At 36.9% G+C, this 14,962-nt stretch overlaps 3 protein-coding genes across 3 annotated transcripts in view; 2 read left to right on the plus strand and 1 right to left on the minus strand.

Annotated features, from left to right (window-relative positions):
• The window catches only part of SerRS (Seryl-tRNA synthetase), a 26,214-nt gene extending 25,942 nt beyond the window's left edge, over positions 1 to 272 (plus strand). The window contains exon 8 of the mRNA XM_074097248.1: positions 129 to 272. Within this exon, the coding sequence (XP_073953349.1) occupies positions 129 to 257 (129 nt within the window). The 3' untranslated portion in view covers positions 258 to 272. The remainder of the gene's footprint in view (positions 1 to 128) is intronic.
• Positions 273 to 4,844: 4,572 nt separating this feature from the next.
• LOC141434783 (tumor susceptibility gene 101 protein-like) lies at positions 4,845 to 6,934 on the minus strand. The gene has a single exon (XM_074097223.1). It carries the CDS (start codon positions 6,678 to 6,680, stop codon positions 5,463 to 5,465), a length of 1,218 nt encoding a protein of 405 aa, XP_073953324.1. The 5' UTR covers positions 6,681 to 6,934; the 3' UTR covers positions 4,845 to 5,462.
• Positions 6,935 to 9,749: 2,815 nt separating this feature from the next.
• On the plus strand, positions 9,750 to 13,281 carry LOC141434784 (large ribosomal subunit protein uL11-like). Its single transcript, XM_074097224.1, has 4 exons — positions 9,750 to 9,900; positions 9,978 to 10,051; positions 11,382 to 11,562; positions 13,062 to 13,281. Exons 1-4 carry the CDS (start codon positions 9,864 to 9,866, stop codon positions 13,262 to 13,264), a joined length of 495 nt encoding a protein of 164 aa, XP_073953325.1. The 5' UTR covers positions 9,750 to 9,863; the 3' UTR covers positions 13,265 to 13,281.
• The last annotated feature ends 1,681 nt before the right edge of the window (positions 13,282 to 14,962 follow it).

Raw genomic sequence — 14,962 nt, forward strand, 5'->3', positions numbered from 1 at the left:
AACACAACCATTCACCAAGCTACACAGTGCTTACTCAGTCTAGTTCCAGTTTCACTCATTAGATTCGTCCGCGTGATCTACAGTACCGTTCCGTTTATTTTAAATAACAACATACACTTTTCTTGCAGGTACCAGAAGTATTGAAGCCATGGATGCCCGAGCAGTACCAAGATCTAATTCCATTCGTGAAGCCGGCGCCAATCGACCTTGAAGCTGCAGCAGCAGCCGCCAAGAAAGAGAAGAAAGCGAAGAAATAAGGAGGACATACTATTAAAACGTGACGCCGCGCCACGTCGTCCGACGCATGTTTCTATCTGCACCTGACCATAATAAATGGACTGATCAGTACTGACATGCGTTTGAGGAGCGTGGCATCGTGGTGTCTGGTTTTAAGTAGTATGTCCCCGCACCTGTAGCCTCTCTTTACGAATATCGCGTCAAGTCAATATAAGGCAAAATGCATTTTCTTAATTTTAATGCAAAGCTTAAATATAGTTTTCTAATTTTTATTGACAATTAAATTATTTGAAGGTGTTCATTTGTTAATTTTAATACAACCATAGATAATGAAATAAAAAAGTTGCAAATGTCCGTCATCACGTGCGATTCGATAATCGACCTTGTCACATTACAACTAACGTTACCATTCAAAATAGTATTGGCACTCTACGTATCTACTCCGAATCTATTACACATACATTTTGTATGTAAGGTAATGAACGCACGTGTATTTAGTTCCATCCCCTAATTTTGTTTTTATTTTAGTATCGCTGCGCTCGCAATCCTACTAATATTATAAATGCAAGTAATGTTGTCTGCTGTTACCTTTCACGTCGAAACACTGAACCGATTTTGATGAATTTGTATATAGGTTATTTGAACCCAAGGATAAAATAGCATACCTTTTATTCCGGTAGAGGGCCCACGCGATACCTAGATCCGCGCAGACGTAGTCGGGATAAGCTAGTATGTAATATTAACGCTATAATAAGTACGCGTAATTTTAAAGTAAGTGAATGTAAATTCTTTTGAGAATAGATTACCTTTTAACCTAAACGCGCGTCTACGCGACGCGATGCGATGCGTGGACGAAACTTTCATACGCGCGTCTACTCCCGCATGAATCGCGTTATCTGGACACGCTCTTAGGGCCTAAGCATTAAAATTACTTAGTTCGTTTAGACGCAAACGAGACTGGCATTCACGAGCTTCAAACGATATTGTCATTTTAATACTAGCTTTTTAAGAAATTTCGGTGCTACAAACGCGCACCGTCTGCCCCGTATTTCTACGCTGTGTGCATACGCCTTTACTCCTAAATAATTTCAGTTCAAAAATAAAACATCATTTGAATACAATTCGATATATTGTGACAATTCAGCCTTTGGGCCGCATATCATATGCAATGCAAAACTTACACTAACTTCGTCAAAAGAAAAATCATTACAATAATCCCTAGGACCTTACAATAATAATATGTAATAGTTATTATAATAGTATGTATAACTGTACAAAGAAAAACCAAATAATATTTATGAACTACAACCTTTAACGTTTTGCTTCGCAAACGTGCTTTAACTGTCTGTGGAGTAGGCAACATGGCATGAAAGTTGTAGTTCATTAATATGGACCTCCGCTATGTAACGCTTAAATAAATCGATTAAATAATATTTGTTTCGTGAAGCTATAATTGCTTTCAATTAATAAACACTTAAGTCTTAATAACTGCTTGGTAAATTTAGCAACATTGATGGCTGTTCCTGTTCTTCATTAACTTGAAGGATGTTGCTGGCATAAAAGATACCAGAGGGTCTACTCCGAAGTTCCATAATCGAAGTTCGTATCGTATTGTCCCTGTCGCTCTCGTATTAAATGGTAAGTATAAGTGACCGAACGACACGAACTCCGATCTTAAAATTTCGTAGTAGCCCTGCAATGACGGCGCAGGACCTAAATTCAGCGTGGGCAAGAAAAATTTTAACGATGCCCTGTGATGGCACACCACACATTAGATGACGGATTTTTAAATCAGTAAGAAAACCCGAAACTTTTGAGGCGTGAGGCCCCTTAGAGCGCGAGGCCGTGGGCCTCCACCAAGCGCCGCCCCTGAAAGTCCAAGTAAAAAGTTTCATACAGCCAAGTTTTTGCCTATGGCCCTATACTGTCAAAGAATCAAGCCTAGCAAGATGGATAGACATTCTTAGCATTGAGTCTCCTCAGTACCATTCCTCCAAGCCTTCCCTGCGACTGTCAAAATAGTTCTACTATTCGAATCTAGATGGCGCTAGGATTTAAGTTGTTCAGTTTTTATACACAAAAGGGTCCATCAATGCTTAACAATTATAGCTCAACAAATTTAAATAATAATGTTTTACATTATATATTTTAACCATTAACCCAAGCTTCTTTAGCATCCTTACACAAGCTTGCATTTTAATTGGCAAAAACTAATTACAATATAAAGTGCAAATTGTCTAACATTATTTAACTAGGTATATGACATTCTCTTCGTAATCACATTAATGTATATTAGGTACAACCATTCTGCCTGCTACATGGCACTTTAACTTTATGCTATATCTTATTAAGTACAGTCAGCATGAGATTTATCAGAGCAGACAAGGTAAAGCGTAATAGAGCATGAAACTTTTACTTTGGATTATTCATGGTAGTTCCTTTAGATATTCCTTTGAAGGAACTATTGAGTTTTTTTTTCACTAGTTCTTCACCAGAGATGAAGGAAGAACTGAGTTATTATTTCGTTCCTTGCAAGAACTGAAGGTTCTACTGTGAAAGAAACAAAGGCGATAAAATAAACGCAACTCTTCCTTCATCTCTTGTGAAGGAACTAGTGCGAAAAAAACGCAATAATTCCTTCCAAGGAACAGCCAAAGGAGCTACCGCGAATAATCTTTTTTTGCTTTTTTTACAGTCGAGGCATTTGCCAGCTAGGCCGTCGTGGCCTAGCCTTGGAGGCGGGGCGGCCTACAGGTAGCGGAGCTTGCCGCAAGACCAGGCGGGGCCTGGGAGCCCGCATGTTAGGTCCCGGCTCTTGCGATATCTGTATAGTCTGAACACCTTGTCGACAATACAATACAATACAATACAAAGACTCTTTATTGTACACCAGACATAGTAAGCGATCAGAAACAATTATTAAATAAGTGAGATAGGCGCCTTATCGCTTAAGAGCGATCTCTTCCAGGCAACCTTTTGATATAATATAAATTGGTGCTGACTGTAGAAATGATTCCAAGTGTTAATTAGAGATTCCTTAAAAAAAAATAGTTAATTCATAGTTTTTAATAACAAAAGGCCTAATTTAATATGCAACACCAGCAAAAATATGAATTAATTCTGTTATACAATGATATTGTACTTTCTGTCTCATAAAATTCATGCATTAAATCAACTGTAAAAGAACAGTGGCACAGTAGTAAAAGGCGGCGAGATGTATAAAAATTAAGCTCCAAAATGAGACAATAATGGCCAAGAGGCACTAAATGCCAATAATGCTAATATTGGATGTTTTACAGATTGCATATAAGGACTAGTTTGACCACACTTATATATGACAATTTGTTCCAGCATTCTGCCCCACTACACCACATCACCCAATGCTTAAAAAAAATTCCAGCTACTGTAATGAACTCTAATATCAGAAAATCTCATTTAAAATCATAGGTCTCATAATAGTTAATTTTCAATCATTAGACTTTGCATTTTAAACTTACAAAGTCTAGCATCTTAACACTTGTCTTACGCAACATATTTTGTACCGCAAAGTAACATGTAGAGAAATAGATCAATGGTACTAAGACCATTCACTATCGCATAAATAAATATGATTACAAAAGAGATAAGTTGTGGTGATTACTTTTACACAGAGAACTACATTCATCTTCAGACAATAACATTTAACCCTACACTAACACTCAAAGTAGTGTAATGTATTAGCATGTAATGCTACATGACTATATCAACATTTAGCAAATATTTCATTGACAGCATTGATAAATAAATATCTATTGTGATCATTTTTTTACTGTCTAAAAAAAGACATTTTTTAGAGTGATTTTGGACTTTGGACACAAACATGATTATAATTAATTTTCTATTTCCATTCTTTAATCTATGCAATGTTCTAAGTAGTGACAACTTCAAAAATGTGTAAAAGTTTTGGAAAGAATTTTGAAATATTATTTTTAACAATTCCAATTATTCAGAATATTGCTAAAAGTTGGGAGAACTCTAATTCAATTTTATCTTCTCTTGTTTATCAAAGAAAATTCACATTCAACTAGCAATTATGTGTTGCTATATAAAATATCTGAAAATGGGACAATATTGCATCCCCATGTTGCTTTTAGGGACACTGGAACGAAAACAGGACATAAGGTGACATCTACCATATCCAGCATGGGTTAAAAGTAGATACTAATTGCTTTACCAAACAACTTTCAACAATATATTACTCTTTACACAAACCTGAGGATTTTATAATTATGCATAATCCTTATTCTAGAAGCAAAATAAATGATTACAGACATGGACTATAATAATGTAATACTTAGATGGATACATGTAAAGTTTAAAATTAATCTATAAATTAAAAGTGAACACTTGTATTCTGCCCTAACCCTTTCCAACCTAGTCGAGTATGAAAAGGACTATGATAATGGACCTTGAGCTAATAACAATAAGGTTCAAATCTAATTATAGTTATCTCTCAGATCCTATCAGTTTAGTCAGAAATTAAAGCAATAAGGCAAAAAACATACATAATTTATTTATATCATTGTATAGCTTTATTCATGCTGCCTCAGATGGCATAAATCAATTAAGTGTTTTTTTTTTTATATACTTACTGTGTTTTTATAAAACGAAAAGATAAAGCTACTTTAATGGTTTCTTTAAATAATAGTAAACATATATAATTGTTCTTGTATCACAAGTAATAAATTAAATATCGTTTTCAGATCAAAATACATATTATTTTGACGACCAGTTTTGTGTGTAGGTATTACTCAATCTATCATTTCAACCATAAACCGTTTCAAAAGGAAAATTGTTGGTATCTGCTGGACATGTCCAGAATATAAAGGAATTAAGAACAAAACGGGGACTGTGTTCAATAATTCAAGAAGAATTGCTTTGTTAATGACAGATTCATTGACAGAGCCTACATTATTTCTACGTTTGGCCACTATTAGCGCTGCAACAGATTTCATTACCCCCACCTAGTACTTCGCACCCAGCCAATAAGAAATATTTGAGACTTTAAACTGACCACCAAGCCACAAAAACTATGTAGCACATTTTGTGGGTGCACACATCTCTTGATTACAAGATTAAGATTACCAATAGTATTTCTATATAAATTTCTCTGGTTAAGAATTTACAGATTCCCAATAAGAGTATTGACGGTGCCGGAATCAATTTCGGATAAGATAGCCAGTTCATTAGCAAGCTAGTTGCGCCTTCTGTCTGCACTTGTGCATTAAGGCCCTCAGAGTGAATTGACGTCGAGCTAATGCACGCACCTGCTTCATAAATGTGTCCAAGTCAATCACTTCCTTACGCAGGGCCTCTCCCATATAGTAAATAGCGTCTTCTAGAGTTGCTTCCTCTGCAAAAGCATTCAGAAGCTGTGAGTACAATGGAGCAGTGGTGACAACGGCTTCATCAACATCCACTCCTTCCTGGTCAGCCAGCCTCTCCACAGCGGCCTGCAATTCTTTTTCCTTCTCTTGCAGGATGGCAACATTCTTGTCCAGTTCTGAGCGTTCTCTCTGTAACCTTCCCATTATATCTTCAAGTCTTGTCTTGCCCTCTTGAAGCTCTTGCTGAGTGCGTCTCAGAGTTTCAAGCTCAGCCTGAGACTGCTGGGACTGTTCCTTTAATCTTCTCCTCAGTTTATCCTCAACAGCAGACAGCAAAGATGCTTTTATGTGCTCTTCAGTTATCGTGCCACTGTTGTTATCTGGTCCAGTCTGGTAAGCCCCTTGTTGAGGAGGATATGGAGTGTTTGTTGATGCAGGAGGGTATGGCACCCCATTAGTAGGAACTGGAGTTGCACTAGGATAAGGTGAGCTATAATTGGGGTAAGGCACATTAGAAGTGGTTGGGTATGGTGTAGCTTGAGGGTAGCCAGGTTGAGGCGACACCTGGGGGTACTGCCCAGCTGGGAAAGGCTGCGGCATAAATGAATTCATCGGATACGGAGGCCTGGCCGCCTCACTGCGCGGCTTAGAGTACACTGGAGGCAACTCGCCGAAAGCAGCGATCATACACTGAATTAACTTTAGTAATGTCGATCCCTGTGGGTTCCATTCGTGCAAAAACGGAAGATAAACTTTTCCATTACTGTCCACATATTTAGATATCTTAATAGACATATCTGGTGTCGGTTTAACGAAGCACAATGGTACATTAGTCGGATGGGTGTCCATTAACCAGATACAAATAGGAATGTTGTAATATGCACCTTTGTAATGTACAGGAATAGTACCCTCCAAGTTAAGTAGATCTTTTCTCGTGCCATTGTTAAAAACAAAGGCCTCTAAACGATATGTGAGACTTCTGTACGCTTGTATCAAACTAATTACCTCTCGAGCTGTGTAATCGCGATGTTGATACTTAGACAAGTATTGCTTCAGAATCGCTTCGTCGTTAGCCATAATGTAACGTAAATGTAATGTTGTCCAATTACGTTACAAATTAATGGTATTCGGTAAAAAAATCGCAATCACTTCACAATACACATCAGTCAATACAGATTTGTGATGAAATTTCAGAAATTTGTGGGTGTAGTTATTGTACGACCTGGACAATGCTCGACCGATTTTGTACGACCTGATAATTCAATCACATGTCACTTGGAATACGGGTCGAGCTTTATCACCTTGTACCGATAATGTTCAAGGTGCTATTGGACAACTGATTTTTGTACGACCTAATAATCGGAGCACACTTTAGACAGCAAGCAATCGATTCGCACGATTGATCATGTTTTTCGTGTACACCGAATATTAATAAATTTAGTAGAAAATAACTTAATTTGGTCCTGGCGCTTCGCCGGCCGCTGCCGCGGCACGCTCGCTACGCTCGCTCGGCTCGCACACTGTGGTCACAATTGGACCTAACACAACCTAACACAAATCTATGGTCATTCGATTCGATTGGATTCCGATTATAACGACGTACAGTAACAGGTCGAGCATTAACAGGCCGAGCAAAAATTTGGACACCCTAATAATGCACGACCTAATATTGTACGACTTGATAATTCTAATCCAAAATGAATTCGTATTATCAGGTCGTACAGTGATGGCTGAGCAGTATAGGGTCGAGCATTACTGGTCCCCAAATTTGTCATCGAAATTTGATATTGGAGTTGCCATGGGAAAATAGTTCATATACAAGGGAAGAAAAAAAAAACTTTCCACGCGATACAACTTGAGGTACATTTTGACTAAATCCTAACAAGTTCCTATTTAGCCCTCGCTATGTTGCGGATTTTTAGTGGAACTAATTTATTTTTCACCTCAGCACCTCAAACAGGCAGGTTTTGCTATGAGAAATCAGTGAGCAAAATCGCATTTTGCTCACTCCGTGAGACAAAGTAACTTTTTAATTATTTTTTAAATGCTGAGTACAGTGTTGGGTCTACTCACTGAATTCCAAATATTTGAACTTTACTTTGATCTGTCATTTCACTTCAACTCGAAAAAAGCAAGAGATAGGATCAAATTTGTCGATTACAAACTTAAATTAAATGTTTGGTATTAAAAATATATCGAAATATTTCCAAAATGTAAATTTTCCCGATCTTTTAATAAAGTATGCAACCTCGTTGCACGAAAGCCGCTTCTCTTGTTTTTTCTTTATAAAAGAATTCCGTATACTGCCTCTACAGTATAATTATTATTTGTTAAATTGAATGATTTTTTAACAAATCTATTTATCTTTATGTAATAGAAATCTTAATAAAAATCATATTTAAAGGTTTAATTGTTCAACCTTTTCAATTACCCCGAGATGAGGCTTTTTGCAGTATTAAAAAATAAGTGTGACATTAGTACAAGAAGTTAAGATTGCATGTTATGAGTATGCGATTTGTATTGTAGCTACTGGACTCTTTTTATGGTTTTAAATGTAATTATTATATTTGATAATAATCGGATTCTATTTAAAAAAATATGTGTGTTTTGTAAACAGGTAGGTATATGTGGTTTTATTCTTATGTTACATTTAAATTATGTTCTCGCTGCTGAGGTGAAAAATTGTATGTGTCACACGAGACCAAAGTTTTTTTGCATCTCGTGTATTTCAATCCCTTGCTGATCTCAGGATTCTAACCTAGAATCACTCGCTGACGCTCGTGATTCAATTATAGAATCCTTCGCTTACTCGGGATTCAAAATCAACACTCGCAACAAAAAACAACTTTGCTCTCTTGTTGCACAAATAACTATTTCATCTCTCCTGTTCGGAAAGTTTAATTTTCATGGGTAGATAGCCGGGTGGAAAATGGCGTTTTCATCTCTAGGGTGGAAATTATTTTTTCACACCTGTCCTTCAGAAAAGTAACTTTTCCTCCCTGACGAGAGGGAGCAAAGTGCAACTTTTCTGTTCAAGGCTTTATTATTATTTTTTGAAGTTGATAATTGTAAAGCCACGCCATTTTCTATGCTGGTTGTTCTTTAATAATATTTAGATTTTCTTTTCAAGTTTCTTAATGCTCGGTGTGAAAAGTTGTATGAGCCACTCGGGAGCAAAATTATTTTCATCTTGGGCGTTAACACTTGAATCCCTCGCTACATTCTGGATTCAATGTACGCCCTCGCCGTAAATACACTATTTTGTTCCCTTGTGACACAAATAACTATTTCATCTCTCCTGTTCGGAAAGTTTAATTTTCATGGGTAGATGAATGAGAAAGAAGCCTGGTGGAAAATTGCGTTTTCATCTCTAGGGTGGAAAGTATTTTTTTTTCGATTAGCCACTTTTTTTTCACGTTTCGTCGTGACCAAGGAGTTTATATACAACACTGGAGGTTTAACGCCGAACATCCGTTTGAAACAAGAAATTTGATCTTTATTACGACACGAACATATTCCATCTCTTTCTTTAGTTAGGTTAAGAAAGAGATGGAATATATAAATCAGTAATAAAGCTCAAACTTCTGCGTTCGGCGTTCAACCTCCAGTTTTGTATATAAGCTCCTTGGTCGTGACGAACTCGATTTTTTTTATAGTCGGCCATGGCAAGTGGCCAGGTCGAAAAGGTACCGTTGGAGGTTGGATATAAGTAAATTCAATTTATTATTACTCTCATGTTTTTTGTAGTATTTTACTTTCCTTACAGTCGAAATGAAAAGTGTCTTATTTACCCATTTCCCCTCGAACTATTGGCGCTCTCACTTGGTTCGTGACCCTTGGTTATCAATCTATCATCACACTTGCTCGTCAATGATATTATTCCATCCCTCTATACGGACGGTATTGTATCGTACCGTCCCTCTCGCTCTCGTATTAAATAGTCACAGACTTGAAATACCAGGAGCTATTATATTTCAAATCTGTGGAAATAGTATAAATGTCAGAGGGACCGCACGACACGAACTTCGAGTTTCGTAGTAGCCCTGCTGCAGTCTGCCAAATCGGTGCGTCTAATATTCTGACGTTTTTTTTTACTGGCAACATAACACAAACCTGCTGTCAACGTCAACTGTCATTGTAGAAAGTGTCCTTTTTCGGCGAACTCCCGGAACGTCCGTGGTGGATCGTCTTTTGCAATCCGAAATAATCGGCTTGTAGTTAAGTTTTATTCTTAAGATATTGTTATAATATCTAAACACCATGCCGCCTAAGTTTGATCCTAATGAAGTTAAAATCGGTAATGCGTCAGATATTTATAAAAATAGCTATTTGTGAGGTGAAGTGTTTTCTACAAGTTTATATGTATTTTTGCAGTTAACTTGAGGTGTGTCGGTGGAGAAGTCGGTGCCACGTCTTCTTTGGCTCCTAAGATTGGTCCTCTTGGTCTCGTGAGTATTTATTTAGTTATTTTTTTGTATAACCTCTTCCTATCACAATAACCTCAAACCTCGGCGTGGCAGTCATGTACTTCTATGAAACATTGCCTTCAGATTCTCTGCTTGAATGTTCTGTAGGCATTGTTGCTAACGAGCCTCATTTGGAGTCCTCGTTCTGTCAGGCAAACGGCAATATCTAAGGAGTTTTATAATGTTAAAGTTATGATGCGCGATTGCCTGGCAAAGATGATTGAATGATCCTGGGGGGTGCCTCCCTACCAGGCGCGTCCTTCCGGTTGGCGGATGGAAGGAACCCGCGACTCAGGATCCGTCTCCCTGTCGCGGCTACTCCGAATGCCCAATAAGGAGTCGCGGACCAGGCCCATGTGACTGCCATGCTTTTTTTTAACTTAGATTGAAGACGAGGTTGAGTAAGCAATCAAAACTTTCACTCTATTTTATATAATTATATCCTTTTAGCTTGGATATTTCTATACTGCCTTCAGGTACACATTTGATATTAAGAATTAGAAATAATGTAATGAATGAATTAATGAGAATGATTGTACAACAGGGGTAATCTCAATTCTGAAAATTGATCTGATTAACTTAATCCAGCCCCAAGGAATAGAGTCTTCTTTCTTATAAACTCCTGATTCCGCTTATTGAATCTTCAGATCCAAATTTACCCTTCTCTAGATGCAATAAAATAATGTATAATTTTCACATCAATTCATTCATTCCACTGGTACCAACTCTTGTGAAAAAATAAACAGAAAAGTAAACACTTTTCTTTCATACTCCATAGTCATACATAAGTCTTGATTTTGATTGTGGCTTCATTATGAAAGACATTGTTGCATTTATATAATGTGAATTCTTTCTACAAAGTGGTTGGAAGGAACTGTTTTTGGCCTTTTCCACTGGAAAGCATTCAGTAGGTATATCACAACCAAAATGGAAATCATAAAGGAACAGGTTCCAACAAAATGGTTGCTACATTCCTAATTGTTTTTAAAAGTCTACCATGAAGACTGGTGAGTTACCCTTTTTTCAGTAATACATAGGACAAATGAATCCCAGGACTTCTCAAGTTGACAGCACCAACTTGGAAATCACTTAACATGTCTTATTTAATATACTTCCGCCATTAGATCAAATCTGCTTCAAAAAATAGCACAAAGTATATCAAGAAATATGATTTTGTTTTGGAACAGGTTAGCAGTTGTACCTTTCAATCTTTTAGTGGCAGTATAAACCACTTGCTCTGATACACACTTACAAATTTACTGATTGTAGAAACCGAAATGTGGTATTGTATTAACTGTCTTTCCCACCGCAGTCCCCCAAAAAGGTTGGTGATGACATCGCCAAGGCCACCAGCGACTGGAAGGGTCTTAAGATCACTGTGCAGCTCATTGTCCAGAACAGACAGGCACAAATCTCTGTGGTGCCGTCAGCTGCTGCTCTCATCATCAGAGCCCTGAAGGAGCCCCCACGTGACCGCAAGAAGCAGAAGAACAGTGAGTATTCCTTAAAATTTTATACTTTTTAATGTTTTGGTGAATCTTGATTATCTGGGCTAGGCTCTAATCTTCCAAAGAGGCTGGCATAACGTACTTCAGCTTTTTTTTTTCTTCTTTTTTTCGAGGCTCAATTTCACCTGTGTGACTATGCCAGCCTCATTGGAAGACTCAATGGCCACATTCATCAAACACTTCTATTGCGATGTCCAGATTATCTGGCTGCAAAGGAGTGCTTGATGAACCTGTAAATTCATACTGCATCTTCCGATATCAGACAACTCAAAATAATATTCACTGCACCATTGAACAGGTCCAAATCACTCAAATACCTCTCGCGGCACTCCTTAGTCAATACACACTCTACTTCAGCTTTAAAAAACGTAGAATGAAATAAAATGGTATGATGGTATATGTACACCTTTATATTTGATACTTGTTTACTTACACAAACTCATGCTGTTCATTATCTTGTAGCTTTTAGTATGTCACTCATGTAAGTCTGATATTTTTGACATTTAAAATGAATAGCTTTATTAAATACACAGTCAAAATTACATAAATTAGAAAAAAAAGAACAGTTCTATCTTAAAAGTAAACAATTTTCAATCAGATGTTAATTAAGTAATTGTTAATAAAAAAACAATATTTCAAGTCTGATATTGTAATAAGGCTAACTACATAGCAGCAGATGACATGTGGTCATAGTGCATCAGTCATTTGTGCCACAACACTGTGGTCCCCCACTTACAGGGTACTGAGCCTACTCAATACACACCAATGCATGTGTTACCAATTGCTAATGCTAAAGCTGTAGTTACCAACACAATACCCTAATTAAATAAATTCATATATCTTTACTAATATTGTAAATGTAAAAGTAACCATCTCTAGCTTATTTATCACCTTTTCATGCTTAACCCTTTTCCAGGCATAGTGCATATAGCGAGCAACCACATAAATGTACACAAATATTCAACCTTGCTGAATTAACAATATGGTACAAAATCAATTGAAACTATTGTAAATGATATTTGTTTTTAAATTAATCCCTCATAAGTAAAACTGTGATTAATTTTGTGGTAGCATCTAAATGCATGGTGCCTGGAAAAGTGTTAAACCACTTAAGGGTTAAGATAATGAGGTGTCCCTAGGCACATGGGATAGTTATCACGGTATCAAGTTGCCCTATATATACAAATGATACATTGATTAAGCTGCTGTCTTATTGATTGAAGGAAAGTTGAACACAGAGAAGAGAGATTAACGGCGCAGTAATAAATAGAAACTAGGCTGCATTCCAATTTTAACACTTCTATTACATAACTTTATGTTGACTTTTTTACTTCAAACATTGAACACAAATGAAAAATCCAGCAAAGGAGCATTTTAAAATGGTGGATTTAGTCTTAAGTTCATCTTGAAGGGTTGAAATCTAGATTCAATTTCAAATTTATTTTTTACAAATTTAACTTGATCACCTTGTTTTCAATTTCCAGTTAAACACAGCGGCAATATCACCCTCGAAGATGTGATTGGCATCGCCAAGATTATGCAGCCTCGCTCCATGGCCCGTCACCTCTCTGGCTCGGTCAAGGAGATCCTTGGAACAGCCCAGTCGGTCGGCTGCACGGTTGAGGGCAGACCCCCGCACGACCTTATCAATGACATCAACAGTGGAGCCCTCACCATTGATGATTAAATGTTGACCTTAATTTATGTTATTGTTTAATTTTCAATTTTTACAAGTTGTCTGTAATCAAATCAAAGCCAAATTCAACCGAAGAAGTGATTCCGAAATTAGGGTTTTCACAGAGGCGAAATGTCGCTAAATGGCGTTAAGAGTCGTGAGGTCCGTTGACGATTGCTTGCGATTGGCTCATTTAGTTACTAACCCCTGACGCAAAAAGAGGGGTGTTATAAATTGACTGCTATGTGTGTCTGTCTGTGGCACCGTAGGTCTTAAACGGGTGGACCGATTTGAAAGCAGGTTTTCTAACGATGGTTCTTAGATATGTTTAATCAAAATCGGTTCAGCTGTTTCAAGATCATCAACTCTTGTTCGCTGCGGTAGGAATTTTAGACGCATAATGGGTATTTACTTTACTTTCAAACATTTGGGACCTAAAATTTGATACACCCATGTATGCTATGCTATATAATTATGCAAGATTATGGAATTCTCGCCCTGTCGCTGCAGCCAGGATATCCAGAATACTAGTAGGTACACTCTTGATAAAAACCATAGCAGATATATCGTTTGGATTCGTTTTGATCAGTAATTGATTCTACATACAATGCAGTGGTGGCAACACGACGAGTTAATGCTGTAGCCAGGATATCCAGCACACCAGGATACTCTTGAAAAAATAATAGCAGATGATGTCGTGTTTGATTCCTTTTGAACAGCTGATGATGAAACCAGGGCTTGTTAACGTTACCAAATTCAAACTATAAGTAACGTTAAATAACGGTAAAAATCATAAAAATACCTAGTACCGGTATTAAAATTTAACGTTAATTGATAACTTAACGTTACCTAATTACCGTTATTTTTACCGGTAAATTTACTTTACATTGTAGGGCTTGTTAACGTTACCCAATTCACATTATTATAACGATACCGAGTAACACTATCGGTAATTTTTGCTATGCTACCGAGTGTTGCCAATTTAGCGCGTGCATACTCGCTCGATAAATGAGGATAATCTAAAATTTAACGTTACCCAAGCTTACCGGTAAATAGTAATATAAATACCGTTAAAATGATTTAACGATACTTTTGAATTAACGTTAATTTAATGAATAGCTGATAACGTTACCATTTTTTTTACCGGTAAAAAGTTGTATAAGTAACGGTAAATCGTTTAACGTTAATTATCATTTAACGTTAAATCGGTTTGACAGTTGGTAACGTTACCACTTTTTAACGGTATTTAAAGCCCTGGATGAAACTACACTTTAAAAAAAAAATGCCTTTTTAAAAAACATGAATAAAAACTTGAATTAAAAATTTAAAAAACCCCTGACAAAAAAAACGCCGCCAGGAAGACAACTAAAAAGTAAAAAATAATTATGCATTGACCTATACACCTATGGACTGGAAATACCTACAAAATCCGCGTGCATATGTACCTAAAGATGGCGCATAAAATGGCGCTCAAGGGTTGTGTGTGATATCGATTTCGGAACCAAAGTATTTGATATCGATCTGCAAATTATTAGCGGCTAATACTTTGAGGAGCAATGGTATCAATCAATATTTTGTGTTTCTTTTTGGAAAAATCAGTTTGAAATTGACTTTGTTCATAATTACTTTGACTGCATATAGGTAGAAGGAGATTGGTAATATAACATTTGTTTGGAAATCATAAGGGGTAGAGGTATCTCGAAATCAGTA

The sequence above is a fragment of the Choristoneura fumiferana genome, chromosome 14 (assembly GCF_025370935.1).
Source record: "Choristoneura fumiferana chromosome 14, NRCan_CFum_1, whole genome shotgun sequence".
Classification (NCBI taxonomy): Eukaryota; Metazoa; Arthropoda; class Insecta; order Lepidoptera; family Tortricidae; genus Choristoneura; species Choristoneura fumiferana.

Bases quoted from the DNA above. Each gene is read 5' to 3' on its own strand.
- LOC141434784 (XM_074097224.1), top strand. From the start codon at position 9,864: ATGCCGCCTAAGTTTGATCCTAATGAAGTTAAAATCG. The intron at 9,901-9,977 runs GTAATGCGTCAG...GTATTTTTGCAG, and splicing joins TCCTAATGAAGTTAAAATCG to TTAACTTGAGGTGTGTCGGT. The intron at 10,052-11,381 runs GTGAGTATTTAT...TTCCCACCGCAG, and splicing joins AGATTGGTCCTCTTGGTCTC to TCCCCCAAAAAGGTTGGTGA.
- LOC141434783 (XM_074097223.1), bottom strand. From the start codon at position 6,680: ATGGCTAACGACGAAGCGATTCTGAAGCAATACTTGTCTAAGTATCAA.